This window comes from Callospermophilus lateralis, chromosome 10 (genome assembly GCF_048772815.1).
Source record: "Callospermophilus lateralis isolate mCalLat2 chromosome 10, mCalLat2.hap1, whole genome shotgun sequence".
NCBI classification, from domain to species: domain Eukaryota; kingdom Metazoa; phylum Chordata; class Mammalia; order Rodentia; family Sciuridae; genus Callospermophilus; species Callospermophilus lateralis.
The window spans coordinates 43352537-43368300 of NC_135314.1; the positions used below are offsets into that span (position 1 = coordinate 43352537).

Below are 15764 nucleotides of genomic sequence, written 5' to 3' on the forward strand. Positions count from 1 at the left end.
GACTCTGGATTCCATCCCCAGCAACTCAGAAATATAAAATAAAATGCAATCTTTTAAAAAATATATATATCAAGTTGAAACTTGATGTAGCATGTAATTGCTAGGTTATTCCCGTGGCTTATTTGCTAAAACACGTGATGACTTATGTGGGTGATTGCTCTTGTTAAGGTAGAGGTGTGGACTTGGAGCCAGCTCCATTTGCATGTTCTGGGTGTTTCCTGTCTCTCTGGCCACACTAAGCTTCTTGTGGGCAGGGCCATGCCTGTGGCTGTGGAAATCTCTGATGCCCATAGAAGGTGCCCATAAAATATTTCTAGAGACGGTTCTGCTGCCTGGGAAAGGATAATACTGTGAGCTGAATCAGCAGTAATTATTAGTCTTTTTGGACTATGATGTTGTTAAAAAGGTTGAAGTTCTCTTAGGCTGAGTGATATTTTGGCCTATTCGTAAATTGTTTTAAATAAAATAGATTTAAAACTAGTTTTGTTTTGAAGATTTTGTGTTGCTCTTGGTGATCCAAAATGCCTAAGAATGTCTTAATCATAGATGAGAACCATTGCTTTAAAACACATTGATCATGTCTGCCTTCCTGAAGATGCCTTGGAAATGTGGCTTTAATTGTAAAATCCCAAATAAAAAATATTTATAATTACAAAAAAGAAAGAAAGAAATCTTGATGATAGCTTTCCAGAAAGATCTTTTCCAAAAGTCTTCAGGCATATGTTTTCCAGAAAAAAGAATCATACTACAGAGACACACTATAGAGACAAAAGAATCATACTAAAAAGACAATATTATTGTCTATTTTTCTCTCTCTTGCTACCTATATATATAATACCTATATATATAATGCTACCTATATATAATACATATATCTCAATATATCATGATCATTTTTGTATCTTTAGATTTGATTCCCATAAATTATTATATACTTATAATAAATATCTGAATGCCATTCAATAATGATACACTGCTGAAAACAGGAAGAAAATTTAGGAAATATTGTTGCTGTGGTTGTGGTAATCTCTGAGCCATGATGAGTATAGATCCATAAAATGGGTGGAGCCCCATATATTACTAGTAGCAAACTCACAGAGGGACCCAGGATTCTTACTTTATGAATAATGTTCTCACTTTTTGTTGTTATGGTGGGGATTGATTGAACCCAGAGACGCTTAAGACCCAGGATTCTTACTTTATGAATAATGTTCTCACTTTTTGTTGTTATTATGGTGGGGATTGATTGAACCCAGAGATGCTTAACCACTGAGTCACATCCCCAGTCCTTTTTAAAATTTTTATTTGAGAAAGGGTCTTGCTAAATTCCTTAGGGCCTCCCTATGTTGCCCAGAGGCTGGCCTTGAACTTGGAATACTACTATCTCAGCCTCCCCAGCTGCTGGGATTATGGGGTGCATCACTGCTCCTAGCATGTTAACCACTTTTGAGAGGTGATTCAGGTTAATTTTGTAAATCCTAGTCAGGTGAGTGAGGACTCTGTGAGCCTGGAGCCCCTGTAGAGTGTTTTTCCTCACCTCTAGTAAAATGGGAAATGGAGTGTCTCTCCTGCAAAAGGCTGACTTCCTTCCCAGCTCATTTCCCTCCTTTGCAGGGAACTGCTGCCCCCCAGAGGATAAATGCATAAGTGAAGGTATTTATGGGGGCTATGGCCACTGGGAAAATGCTTTTTCTTCTTTAATGAGAGTATTTCCCTCCTTTCTGTTCCTTGTTCTTGCAGGACTTTTGTGTAATTTCAGTTTACCTAAGAGTTTTCTAACTTACTTTATTATCTTTCTCTAATTTTTGCCCCTGGAAAGCCCATATGTACCCAGAAAACTCCAGGACCTCAGAAGGGACTCCAGCCTTCTGAAATCTTTACTAGTAAAAGCTTTTTATTCCAGGAAAACTAGGGTTGAAATGTCACCAATGACAGAGAACGGGAGAACTCCCTGGAAGAGGTCTTTGAAATACAGTATAACTCAACTACAGGAGGAAATTAGAAAATAAAGCTCAGTAAAGTGTCACAAATGTAGTTGGGGTAGGGATATATCTCAGTGCTAGAGCACTTGACTAGCATGCCCAAGGCCCTGAGTTCAATCTCTAGTATGCAAATAAATAAATAGAATGCAACTGGGCTTCTATAATTAGATTCAAAAAACCACTACAACTCTATGTGAATCTAAGAGAAATGATCTTAAAGATTATCAAGAAAAGTGGGACATTAAGCCATAAAGCCTGACAGAAGAAGGCAAACACTTTGCTGCCACACTGTCCACAGGTGCCCAGCAGTAAAATTATACTTACGGAAATGCAGCAAATAGATTAAAGTTAGTCTTCAGAAAACTGAGACTTAAAAAGGGGTTTTTACTGAGAAAGATGACTTCAAAATGGAAAAGTTTAAGTTTTCATGAGAGCTTATATTTGACCAAAACAAAATTAAAACTATTATGATTATTAATTTTAAAAATTTAAAATGTCTTTTATATTCTAATACATACACTCTCAAAAACATTTTTTAAGATGAAAAAGGAAAAACTTAACTTTCATTGAATGACCTAGTATACCTCTTCAGTTACAAATTAAAGACTGGAGGAAGGCATGATAACATGAAACCAGCAATTAGTAAATCATAAAAAGCCAAAGAAAGAGGAGCAAGAGAGGGAGAAGAATAAGAAAGGGAGGGAGGGAGGGAGGGGCCTGGGAAGTAGTTCAGTGTTAGAGCACCTACCTAGCATGCCCAAATCCCTGGTTTTAATCCCCAACACTGCAGAGGAAAAAAAAAAAAAAATTAAAAAGCAGGAGGGAAGGGCCAGCCAAATGGCCAAGGATTTTGGATAAACTGAATTAAAGTGTTCAGAAATACTGCCCAGGGTAAAGAAGTGACTAGCAATTTCTGGAGAGAGGAGTTGGAGGGGAAGGGAAATGAAGACTTCTCTTTCACAGTGTATCTGTCAGATCAGGAGAGGCGGGCAGCCACCAAAGGAGGCAGATTTAAAAAGGGCTGCCGAAGGAGGCTTTATTGAGATATCACTCCGGGTGGAACTCCTTCAGACTGACTGAGTGGACAGGAGAAGGGTCTGAGGAGCAACCGCGTGGAAGCTTAGCTGGACTGGACTTTTATGGGGCTTACAGCAGGAAGGGAAGGGCTTGGGACAGGAAAAGGTGTTTTTAGGGTCCCTTGTCCCATTGGAGTTGGTTAGGGGAGCTGGCTGAACTCCGGGATTGGCCAGGGGTTCCTGCTGATTGACAGGCGTTATTCCGGAGATCTCGCTGATTGACAGGTGTTTCCGATTGACGTTCCTTTCCCCTGCGGACTGCCTTGTCCTAAGTCGCCACCAAGTCACCCATCACCGACCTAACAGTATCCTTTATTCTTTTGCATTTTGTACAGTGTATTTTTTGCATGTTCAAAAAGTGAAATATAAAATAATCCTCTTCCAAATTACAAGCTCACATATTTGACCCATGAGTTATACTTCTTACAGATTCATCTGCACATGTGCAAATGATGTGGGTATGAAGTCGTTCTCGGCAGTGCTGTAGGAGCAAAGGATGGGCATATCCGAACCAAGTAGGTTAGAAAACATGCTGTCTTCAGTAAGTTAATATGTTAAGACATATTGTATTTATGGAGAGATATCAATACTTGTGACTTTTCTTACTTAAGCCAGTAAAGAATTTTTGGCTCTTCCCCCTACTCTTTTTTGTTTGTTTGTTTGTTTGTTACTGTCACCAAAAGCTCAGTCCTTTTTTTCTAATAACGAGGACATGGTTTTGAGAAAAAGGAAAAGAAGAGTTTATTGCTTTGCTAGCAAAGAAGAAAAACAGGGGACTCTGTTCCAAGGGCTATGATTCTGCCCATCGTCAGAAGCAGGGGGGTTTTATAGAGGTGATTGAGAGAAAATGAGATTAGGGAGGAAAGATCAGGAAGGAGAAGCTAAAAGAAAAGAAGATCAGCAAGGAGAAGTTTAGGGGGAAAAAATGTACTTAGGAGAAAGGAAAATCCCCAAGATGGCAATCAGCCTGTGAGTTAACAGGAAGATCTTGTTTCAGAGCTTACTTGGTTGCTTCTTTAAAAAACATTAGATTGTGCTTTGTTTCTCCTAAGTACAAGCTTACCTTTGTGATTCAAGGTTTAACCTTGACTTATCTGTCTTTGACCAGAGTGAAATGGTTCCAAAGACCAAGAAACAATTCTAATAGAGCTCCCAAATTGAAAACCTCCTCTGCCAGAAGCCAATTGATGACTGTTCTATTAGGAAAAAAGTACAGTATAGGCAATTCTCTCTTTGCATGTTTTTTTTAATTTGTTTTAATTAGTTCTACCATGCGGCCAGCGCAATGGTTTCATTAATGAGGTTCTTGGCATAAAAGTTAGCTAGTGAGATCGAAATAAACACACAGACTCAGTTACCTTTTTCTATGACCAGGTCCGAGACGGCTCCCCTCTCTGTTCCCTCCTCTAACCGCCCTGCAGGGCAGCAAGGATTACTCAGGGCTAGCAGGAGAGAGAGAGAGAGCACGCCAGGGAGTAGCCTTTTATTGGGGAGCAAGAAACTCAGGGGATAATTCCATCCAATGAAGGTTGAAGGGGGGGGCGCACTCCAAGGTCAGGGTCAGTGATTGGGCTTCCGGGGTCAGTGGTCAGTTACACCCCCACACGGACAGGTTCTCTCAACAGGAGAGGGCCGGGAAAGCTCCGACACAGCCAGAGTGCCTCAGACCCTAACCGGGAGTCACCCAGTCACGTGTGAGAATGGCTCCCGACAATTAGTTACACATGACAGTACAATGATCTTGACATATCATACATTTGAATCAGATGGGATATAATTTCTCATTTTTCTGAGTGTACAGGTTGCAGAATCACATTGGTCTTGCAGTCATGTATATAACCACAGCAATAATAATGTCTATTTTATTCTGCTGTCCTTCCATTCCCCCTACTTGGTTCTTAAATGCACAGATTTCAGTTAAGATAATCTAGTTAAAAATAACACCAGTCCCCAACATCATTCTGTGAGATGGTGCAAATTTCAGTTACTACGTAAAATTGTTGTCAAAAACTGAGTCCTTATGAAAGACCTAAGCAACCTCATTTTACTTGGGACCTCATTTTGCTCTGAAACTTAACCCCTGATCTACTGCAGTCCTAAAGTCAGGAAATACCACAGAAAGCTCTGCAGAACACAGATGGTGATTGCCTAAAATAGGCCAAGATATCGAAATATCTGAAATTCCAGATGGCCCCCACCTAGATGTGGTGACCAGAAGCCCTGCAGCTTGGAACGTATGCCCCTTGCGACACCCTCATGGTTTAAACCAGTCATTTTTAAGTGAACTAACCAATAATCCTTTCCAGATTCTTTCCCGCCACTTGATATGCTAACCATGTTTTAGAGTTGTTATCTGATTTTCCCACGGAATGTGATGATTTGCTAAGAGATGCTATGATGTCTGTGAAGTCCCTGCCTTCCCCAAAGAGTGTATAAAACTGCTGCAAACCCTGGGCTCGGGGCCTCTCTCAGCATCACCAGTTGCTGTGTGTTCACAGGGGACAGAGGTAGCTCGCAATAAACGCCTCTTTGCTGCTTACACTGATCTTGGTCTCTGGTGGTCTTTTGGGGGTCCCAAATTCGAGCATAACACTTGTTCCCAATGCCAATCCAGTAATGAGGACACGGTTTTGAGAAAAAAAAAAAAAAAAAGCTTGTAACAGTGGTCCAGTGGTCCACTATATTCTTTGAAAATAACCCTTGCTGCTTTGCCACGGCAACTTATTTTTAAAATGGACATGTTTCTTTCTCTTCCTCTCTCCCGCTCCTCCCTAATCTCTTCCCCCTACCCAATCTCAGGAGAAACAGGATTACCTTTCTTCCCCAACCTTGATAAGAGTTAATTGTCCTTGAGTACACACCCACCATATGAAGGAAGTAATCCAGACTTTGGGGATGGTACTAGAAGATCTCAGGAAAGATAGCAGAATACAACAGTCACTAGTATAGCAATATGTAAAAACGTGGATGTGTAACCGATGTGATTCTGCAATCTGTATACGGGGTAAAAATGGGAGTTCATAACCCACTTGAATCAAATGTATGAAATATGATATGTCAAGAGCTTTGTAATGTTTTGAACAACCAATAAAAAAAAAAATATCTCCCAAATTAACAAGTGAGTTACAACTCCAACAGAGAACACATGGAATGTAGCCTTTGAATCACCTGTTTAAAAGCCCCCTGTTCCTGCTGGTGGGCAGAATCACAGCCTCTGGGACAGGAGTCCCCTGTGTTTCTCCTTGCTAGTGAAAGGAAAGTGAGGAACGAGAGACAGGTAAGCAAGAAATAAAGACGGAGACCAGGCAGAGATCCACACAAGAGCTTATTTGTCAGAGCTGACAACTAAAGGCCAACTCTCTATAGGAGAGAGAGGCAAAACAGGCTTGGGTTCTGGGACTTTTAGGGGAGAAGCTCAGGAATCAGAGCCCGGTGGGTCCTAATGTGGGTGGTGAAGGGTAGGGTTGGTGTGCCTTTCTCAGAAAGGCCCTTGGGCGGGAAAGTGAAACTTTTTCCTTAAAATGGCGGCTGTCATTTAAGATGGCCGCCTAGATGCTAAGCAAGGACCTTACAGCTAGCAAAACAATAAAACTCTTGCCAAAAGCTTGGTCCTTGTCCCTGATATCAATCTGATAATGAGGACATGGTTTTGAGAAAAAGGGGAAAAGAAGGTTTAATTGAGAACCTGTCTCAAAATATAATAATAATAATAATAATAATAATAATAATAAGTGGGAGAGGCGGGAGGGTTAGAGTAAAAGAGATGACAAAGACAGAGGCATAGTAATGTGGCCTCCAGAAGGAACAACGCTCTGCTGACCGCTTCATTTACAGTTTTATGGGACCCATTTCTATGTTTGATCTGTACAACTGTAGGTTGTTGTTTTTAGGCACTAAGTTAGTGGTAGTTGCAGCAGTGATAGAATACTAATGCAAGCATGAAGGCATTGGGCTTCACGTATGGGGATCCAAAGGTGAATCAAACTGAATCCCTCGTCTTGAGATGTGTACACTGTGGTTGAAGAGATGAAATACATATTCTAAACTATAAACTAGCACATATGTGTAACACTGTGGCTGTGGGAGTCCAAGGAAGAACTTACTTTATTTCTGGGGTAATCAGGGAGGGCATAGTGGAGGAGGAGTGTCGCGAGGGGGCAAAATTGAGACGTATACAGTTGAGGGGAGAAATAAAGAATGTCCACGTGCTGCTTCTGCCCCTTTGAATGCTTTCTTCACTCAAATTACTCAATACAGTTTCACTCTATAGGTTCATAATCAAGAAAACAACAATCCCTAATGCTAGGCACTGCAATAGACATAATCAATTCACAGCAAACAATTCTAGATTAATTAACCCACAACAAACAATTCTAGATTAATTCTAAGCACTGCAAAACACACTTAATCATGATAGGCTAATGACAGGCTTGCTAAGTTCAGAAGTCTTAAGCCTTAGGCTTTAAGTCCAGCAGATGCACACTCACTCAGACCGCGGTGACCAGGTCAGGAACCAAGGCAAGCTTTTCCTGGCGTGGAGTGAACGACTGGTTGAGGAGAGGGTCATAGGGAGGAGTTGTGGCTCTCATCAGGGTCCAAATGAGGCGGTAGAGTTTGAGAGTGGTGAGGATCAACCAGAGACTCAGGAACAACGACAAGTGATGGAATGACAGGTCCTCATCAGGCTCTCCACTCGAATGCATCCTTGTTTCGGCTGGCTGAGTCCCTGTTCATTTGCTCTATCATTTAAACTAAATTTGGAATAGACCAAGAAGGGGAATAGCTGGGTCAAATGGTGGTTCCATTCCCAGCTTTCCCAGGAATATCCATACTGCTTTCCAAATTGGCCACACCAATTTGTAGTCCCACCAGCTATGTACAAGAGTACCCCTTTCCCACATCCTCACCAGCACTTGTTGTTGTTTGACTTCATAATGGCTGCCAATTTACTGGAGTGAGATGGTATCTTAGGGTGGTTTTGATTTGCATTTCTCTGACTGCTAGAGATGGTATACTTTTTCATGTACTTGTTTTTTTTTTATTTTATTTTTTTATTGGTTATTCAAAACATTACAAAGATTTCAGAATCACATCGGTTACACATCCACATTTTTACATAATACCATAATAGTAACTGTTGTATTCTTTTTAAAAAAATTTTATGAGAAAGTTTCCAATTCCTTCTTGGTGATTATTATTATTATTATTATTTTCTCATGCAACAGCAAAGGGTTTATTGGGGGTCCAGCATGCTGGGGCTCAGAGCTCACTTGAATAGAGCAAAGAGCCCTGAGAACCGCTTAAGCAGAGCTTATATACTTTCCTTGGAGAGGGCAGGGAGGGAAGTTACATTCTGCAGTTTGGCAGTTGGGGACAGCACATTCTGGGAACAAGATTAGCAAACAGTTCTTAAGATTTCAATAGTGTTTTGTTAAGCATACAGAAAAACGGAGTGACAAGTACCTATTTTATTAACCTTTCATTGGAGGGGAAGGGAGAGGGTATGGGGTGATCATTACTATCCAAAATACATGAAGGCAGGAATTGGCGTGAATATACTTTGTAAACAACATGAGATATAAAAAATTGTGCTCTATATATGTGATAAAAATTGTAATGAGCTCTGCTGTCATAAATAAAAAAATTTACATGAAAAATAAGGTCAAAAGTGCCATTGAATGAGCTGCCTGTCCGCTCTCCTTATAAGGACTCAAGTCATACAGAACTAAGAGCTTGACCTACTCCCTTATGACACCATCTTTGGTAATCACATCATAATTCAGTCATTTGTTATGGGGAGCCGTGATTGCTAGGTGTGGGATTAGAACCTAAGCAAATGCTTTGGAAGATATAATTTAACCCATAACACTTTCTAATCCTACTTTTCTCAGAATTTTTATCCATTGGTATTGACTGTGATATTTCTACATCAATCCACGCAATCATACAATTTTGTGGGCTTGTCGTGAAGTACCTTTCCTTGGTGGGTATGGTCATATCCTTGATGGGTGTGGTCTTATACATTCCTACTGCCCAATGACCCAATGATCTTTCACTTAGTCCACCTTTAGACTTCCTTGATCCATAGGTTACATAGAAGTGTGCTTATTTTCCAAAGTTTTGGAGGTGTTCTTTCATTTTACTATTTTCTAGTTTGAGTCCTTTGTGATGAAAGAACACACCAAGTATAGTTTTAATTCTTTCCAATTGGATAACTTCCAATGAAGAAAGATTCTGAAAAAAAAAATCTGGAAAGTGAAAACTAAATAAACAAACTGGATTAATAATTCAGTGGAAAAAATGTTACCAATAGATTAGACCAGTGTGGTCTAAACAACAAAGTACATAATCTTGAAAATAGAGTCAAAATAAACAAAGATGCAAAGAGACCATTAACAGAATGTTCCAGAAATCAGAGACAGTTTGCAGGTAACAAATTTAAAAATCATTGTGGTTGAAGGCTCCTGAAATGTGAACTAAAGAAATGCACAATCTTCTCAATATTAGAAAACTTTCCAAATCTTAGGAACAAGATGAAATCCACACTCAAGACGCATATAGAATTCCAAATAGGTATGAGCAAAAATCATTCTCTCCAAGACACATTATAATGAAAATGCCTAATACACAGAAGAAGCTTAGAGTAACAGCCATAGAAAAATACAGCAGGTCACATTCAGAGGTAAACCCATTTGGATTTCAACTGATTTCTCAACATAAACCCTAAAAGTTGGGAGGGCATGAAAATATACATGCTAAGTCTTGGAAAAAAACAGCTTCCAAACAGGATTAGTATAACCAGCAAAATTATCCTTCACAATAAGCAGAAACCAAAATAATTTGTAACCATGTAGTCTGCACTGCCAAATGTCCTTGATGGAATAATTCATGCAGAGAAAATACATAAAAATGAAAGAGATGAATACAATAGAAGAGTCCATTAAAGGATAACCAAGTTTGAATTTAGCATTAGAAATAAATTGAAATGGCAGGAAATAAAAATCATATTGGCAGTTTGGGTTAAAAAAACAATACAAAGCAACATGTTGCCTACAAGACATTCAGCAACATGTTGCCTACAAGACACTAAGCAAAGTGTTCCTTACAAGACACTCACCTTAGAGACAGAGACATGAATGAAAATGGGAAAAGCAAGGAAGCAAGGGTAGCTCCTCTCATGTCAAAGTAGACTTCAATTCAAAATTAATTAGAGGGGACAAAGAAGATCCCTTCATACTGACGAGGGGAAAATACAGCAACAAGATATACTGATTATAAATATTTATGCTTCAAACAATGCTGCATACAGAAAGCAAACTCTTATCAATATAAAGAAGGAAATAGATCAAAATACAAAAAATACTGGGCGATTTAAACAAAGCTCTCTAACCATTAGATATGTCATCCAGACATAAACAAAGATTATTTAGAACTAAAAATATTTCAAAAACAATGAATCAAATGGATCTTAAAGACATCAATAAAATATTTCTTTCATTGACAAAGCAATTCACGTTTTAATCACATCTGTTTGAATATTCATATTTTAGGAGATGGAGCAAATGTTAGGAAACACAAATAAAGACAGAGTACTCCTTGCATAGATAATAATGGATGAAATATAATAAAGGAATAATAAAGGAATTCCAGCACCTGCAATTGAACATTAAATGCTACACATTTACAAGAGCAATGAATTGTAGAAAAGAAATCTTAGAAAGAAATCAGAATAGAGATATTACAAAAATCTATGTGACAGTGTGAAGGCAACTTATAATTTTTTAAAAAATATAGAAACCCATTGCTAAAAATTTAAGTTGTCTTCACACTGTCACATATATTTTTGTTCACTTTTTTATATTTTTAAAAAAATTATAATATACCAAAAATACCATATACCAAAAATACCATATAGCTAACTAATGTTACCACTCAAGGTCATAGAGAAAAAAATAAACCAAATATCAGTTGAAGACATGCAGAAATCAATAAATGTAACAAACCACATAATTAGAATTCAGGACAAAAATCACAGGATTACATTGATAGATGCAGAAGATGCATTTGCCAAAGGTCAGTACCCATTCATTTTTATAACAAGAGAAACTAAGGACAGAAGGAACTTCCCTCAACATCTTAAAGCCTATATATGACAAACCAAAGGCCAACATCATTCTGAATGGAGAAAAACTAAAAACATTTCTTCTAAAACCAGTAATAAGGAAAACATGTCCACTTTCCTCACTATGATTCAACATAGACCATTAACTGTATCCAAAGCAATCAGGCAAGAGAAAGAAATTACCAAAGTAGCAGGATAGAAGATCAACACATACAAAACAGTAAATTTCCTTTACTCCAATAATGAATCTGCTGCAAAGGAAATTAGGAAAATTCTATGTGCTATAACTTAAAAAAAATTAGAAATAAATGTAACCAAGGAGGTGACAGACCTCTACACTGAAGTCTACACAAGAATGACATAGTTTAACATAGTATACATTTCTGACCACAAAGGGCAAGAGCCGGAAGCTGGTGTCAGAGCAGCTCCTGGTGCCAGACCAGTGGACATGTCAGAGAAACAAGGTGCCCAAGCCATCACCTTTGACAAGCCTGACCATTTCTTATTTTTCATTTGTGGGCACTTATCTTTACAAGACTATTAATAGAATAAAAAGGTAAGAATAAATCCATGTGGGTGCACTATGCCTTAATGGATAATTGCATCCATAAGACGAACTGACCCTCCAGTCCTGAAATCTTGAGTACTTCCTGTCCCTTATCTTTAGCAACAGTCATGACAATTTTGAGGAGGCTGCATGGCAGGTGCTGAGGCACCCAGCCACTGCTGTACTGGCCAACTCTTCCCTACCTGCCCTACACACAGTATCATTAAGTTGCCCTGGAACACAGGTCTTCCATGCCTTCTTGGAGGTATTCCTCCTGACCATGGTCACCAGCTAAAGGTCATGTCTACAAATGCTCAATGGGAGAGACTCCATGGACACTGGATCAACAGAAGCCAGTCTGTACTAGGTGAAAGCAAGTGAATGTTCTACACTGGCTCAAGACAAGTGAGTCCCCATCTATTCTAAGGGCAAGTACACTGGAGAGGGAGGCACGGTGGTCCAGGCCTGGGAGATGATGGCTGGTGGGACCTGACCCACCCTGAGGACCCTCCTTTCTTTGAATCAGAGCACTTTTAAATTTTGCAACACAAATTTTATTATACAATTTGTCCAAAATCAATGTTATCAAAAAACATGTCAGAGGAATGGGAGAAGGAAAAGGGGCAGGGCAGGGTGAAGTGTCCCAGGCAGAACAGTCTCTGGTGTCTTCCGCAGGTGGGGGCAGAGGAATCGCAGGCTGTCCACTGGTCCTGTCTGGCTCAGCTCTCCACTTTCTTGGAGCCACAGAAGGTCTACTGATCCGGCTCTGGCTCACTTCTCCTGCGAACCCTTGGAAACACTCTATTGCGGGCACGTGGCATGCAACAGCACAGTCTTTGGACACAGTTAACGATCCTCCTAGTCCAGCTCTTCCTGGGTTCTCGGGGTTCCTCTGGGGCTACATCTTGGGCCGAACTGCTGCGGACGGTCTCTACTAACCTGAGCAGGCGCTTCCAGCGGTTGGGCAAGTAGGACACCGAGTGAGACTGGGAGGCTTCGTCAGGAGGCGGGGCCTCAGCAGGCTGCAAGTCCAGAGGAAGAGCAGGCAGGCTGGCCCTTCTGATGCCCACCTGCCCTGGCTGTTTGGCTTCCTCAGGCAGCTGGTGCTTATGGGGCAAGGGCAAGGCTTGAAGGACAGGCTCACTCGTGCTCCTCCTTGGGAGCACAGGGCCACGGGAAAGGCCCGCAGGACAAGAGGAAAGCCTAACCCTGCGAGGCACAGGCTTCCCTGGGTACATGCACTCTACCCCCTGGCTTTTCTGGTGCTGCAGAATCAAGTAGTTGGCCATCCTTGCATCAAACTTTCTCTTGGCCAGAGACACCCAGGTTTGGTATGGATCGAGACCATTGTCAACCAGGAGCGCCATTATTTGGGGGTCTGGGTGTTTGGGAAGAGCCTCACTACGCTGTTGGGGTACACGCTCCCCACCCTGCTTCAGCCATGGGTGCCGAGAGATTTGCTTGACTGTGGGCCGCTTCGGGGGCTGCACAGTCAGTATGCTGTGGATGAGCCTTCGGGCTCTGACAGGCACTGAGTCAGGGACATGGTACCTTGCGTGAGTGATCCGCGTCAGCAGGTCCTCATAGGACGTGGAGTCAAATGGGAGGCTCCGTGTCAACATAAAATACAAGATGACCCCCAGGCTCCAGACGTCCACCGGGGGTCCCTCATACTCGTGCCGCAAGACACCTTCAGGGGCAAGGTATGGGAGTGTGCCCCAGATCCGCCTCAGCTTCTCCCCAGCCCTGAACCACGTGGCGGCACCAAAGTCGATCAGCTTGACGGTGCCTCTGGTATCCAGCATGATGTTCTCTGGCTTCAGGTCTCGGTGCACGATGCCCTGGTCATGGAGGTAGCCCACGGCACACACGATCTGCCTGAAAACCCTCCGGACCTCCTCCACCTGCATGCCACGTCTGATGTGCTCAAGCAGTTGTCCCCCACCTACGTGCTCCATCACCATGTAGACGGTGCTCTCGGTGCCAATCACGTGAAACAGCTGGACCACGTTGGGGTGCTCCAGACTCATCATTATCTGGGGTTCGTTGAAGGCGGGAATGTTCTGCACTTCCAGTGCCAGGGCTTTCACTGCCACCTGTGCCCCTGAGAGGCGATGGAGGGCTAGGCTCACCTGGCCATACCCACCACGCCCGATGACCTTCATGAACTCATAGTGCTCCATGAAGGCTGCCACACTGCAGGAACCTGGCACCTGCAGTGCTGCTACACTACTCTCACTACTCTCACTACTCGGGCTAAACATCCTAAGCAGGAACACCAACTAAGGATGCTAGCTTAAAAACAAAATAACAAGCCAAAACAACAAAGCAAAACCAAAAACCAAAAACAAAGCAAAATAACAAACCCAAATCAAAAAACCAAAAGCCAAAGACCACAGCACCACCAACCACCAACCACCAACCACCAACCACCGAATACCAACCACCAACCACCAAACGCACTAACTATCTGGGAGTCCGACAGGTCACCACCAAGAGCTTCCTGTACTTGTGGACAAAAACCCAGCCCTGGCCACTTTCTTATATACCCGCTGTTGGAAACTTCCTCACAATGGCTCCTTGTGAGTTCAGAGCAAGAAAAGGACCAATCATGCCTGGTCTAAACCCTCAGTGGTCATCTCCCTTTGGGGCCTCCAGAACTGTTTCCATGTCACAACAAGAATACAAATGGACTCCAGACATATATATATATATATATATATATATATATATATATATATATATATATATATATTTTTTTTTTTTGGTTCAGTTGGTTATGGAGACTGATATTTACTTGTTTACAAATTAAAAGGACTTGTCATTTCAATTCTAAACATTTCTAATAATTCTGGGCTTCTGAAGACCTTATCATATCTACACTCAAGGTATTCAATTTCTTTTTCTTCCAAATCATTGGTCTCAAAATATAATAGCACTTGGCTCCCATTATGATACTGAAACAACATGATCTGTTCCCTAACCACAGTCATAACACCTATGGGGCTAAGAGGGAGGAAGGCTTCATCCTAATAGCCCCGTATAGTCCTACTGGGGAATTCTCATTGGAAACTCTGGAATTCAAAAAAGAGTGGGTTGATATATTCAAAGTGATTAAAAACAAAATATGGACGCCAAGAATCCTAAAACTGGCAAAAGTGTCCTTCCCACAGAGAGAAGAAATGGAGGTCTTCCCAGATGAAGGAGTCTCTTCCTGCTGCTGTAATAAAATACCTTGGAATGGGTAATTTTTTTTTTACACTTCCATTGATTTATATATTGCCATACTAGGGTCTTTTTGTATTCTGCTGCCTTTCCTATCCTTTACTATCCCCCTCCCCTCCCCTCCCCTCCCCTCTTCTCTCTCTACCCACTCTACTGCAGTTCATATCTCCCCCTTGTATTATTTTTCCCTTTCCCCTCGCTACCTCTTGTATGTAATTTTGTATAACCCTGAGGGTCTCCTTCCATTTCCATGCAATTTCCCTTCTCCCTCCCTTTCCCTCCCACCTCTCGTTCCTGTTTAATGTTAATCTTCTTCTCATGCTCTTCGTCCCTACTCTGTTCTTAGTTACTCTCCTTATATCAAAGAAGACATTTGGCATTTGTTTTTTAGGGATTGGCTGGCTTCACTTAGCATAATCTGCTCTAATGCCATCCATTTCCCTCCAAATTCTATGATTTTGTCATTTCTTAATGCAGAGTAATACTCCATTGTGTATAAATGCCACATTTTTTTTATCCATTCGTCTATTGAAGGGCATCTAGGTTGGTTCCACAGTCTTGCTATTGTGAATTGTGCTGCTATGAACATCGATGTAGCAGTGTCCCTGTAGCATGCTCTATTTAGGTCTTTAGGGAATAGACCGAGAAGGGGAATAGCTGGGTCAAATGGTGGTTCCATTCCCAGCTTTCCAAGAAATCTCCATACTGCTTTCCAGATTGGCTGCACCAATTTGCAGTCCCACCAACAATGAACAAGTGTACCCTTTTCCCCACATCCTCGCCAGCACTTGTTGTTGTTTGACTTCATAATG

At 41.3% G+C, this 15764-nt stretch overlaps 1 protein-coding gene across 1 annotated transcript; it reads right to left on the reverse strand.

Annotated features, from left to right (window-relative positions):
• Positions 1 to 12479: 12479 nt before the first annotated feature.
• On the reverse strand, positions 12480 to 13991 carry LOC143407804 (sperm motility kinase 2B-like). Its single transcript, XM_076866990.2, has one exon. It carries the CDS (start codon positions 13989 to 13991, stop codon positions 12480 to 12482), a length of 1512 nt encoding a protein of 503 aa, XP_076723105.1.
• Positions 13992 to 15764: the final 1773 nt, after the last annotated feature.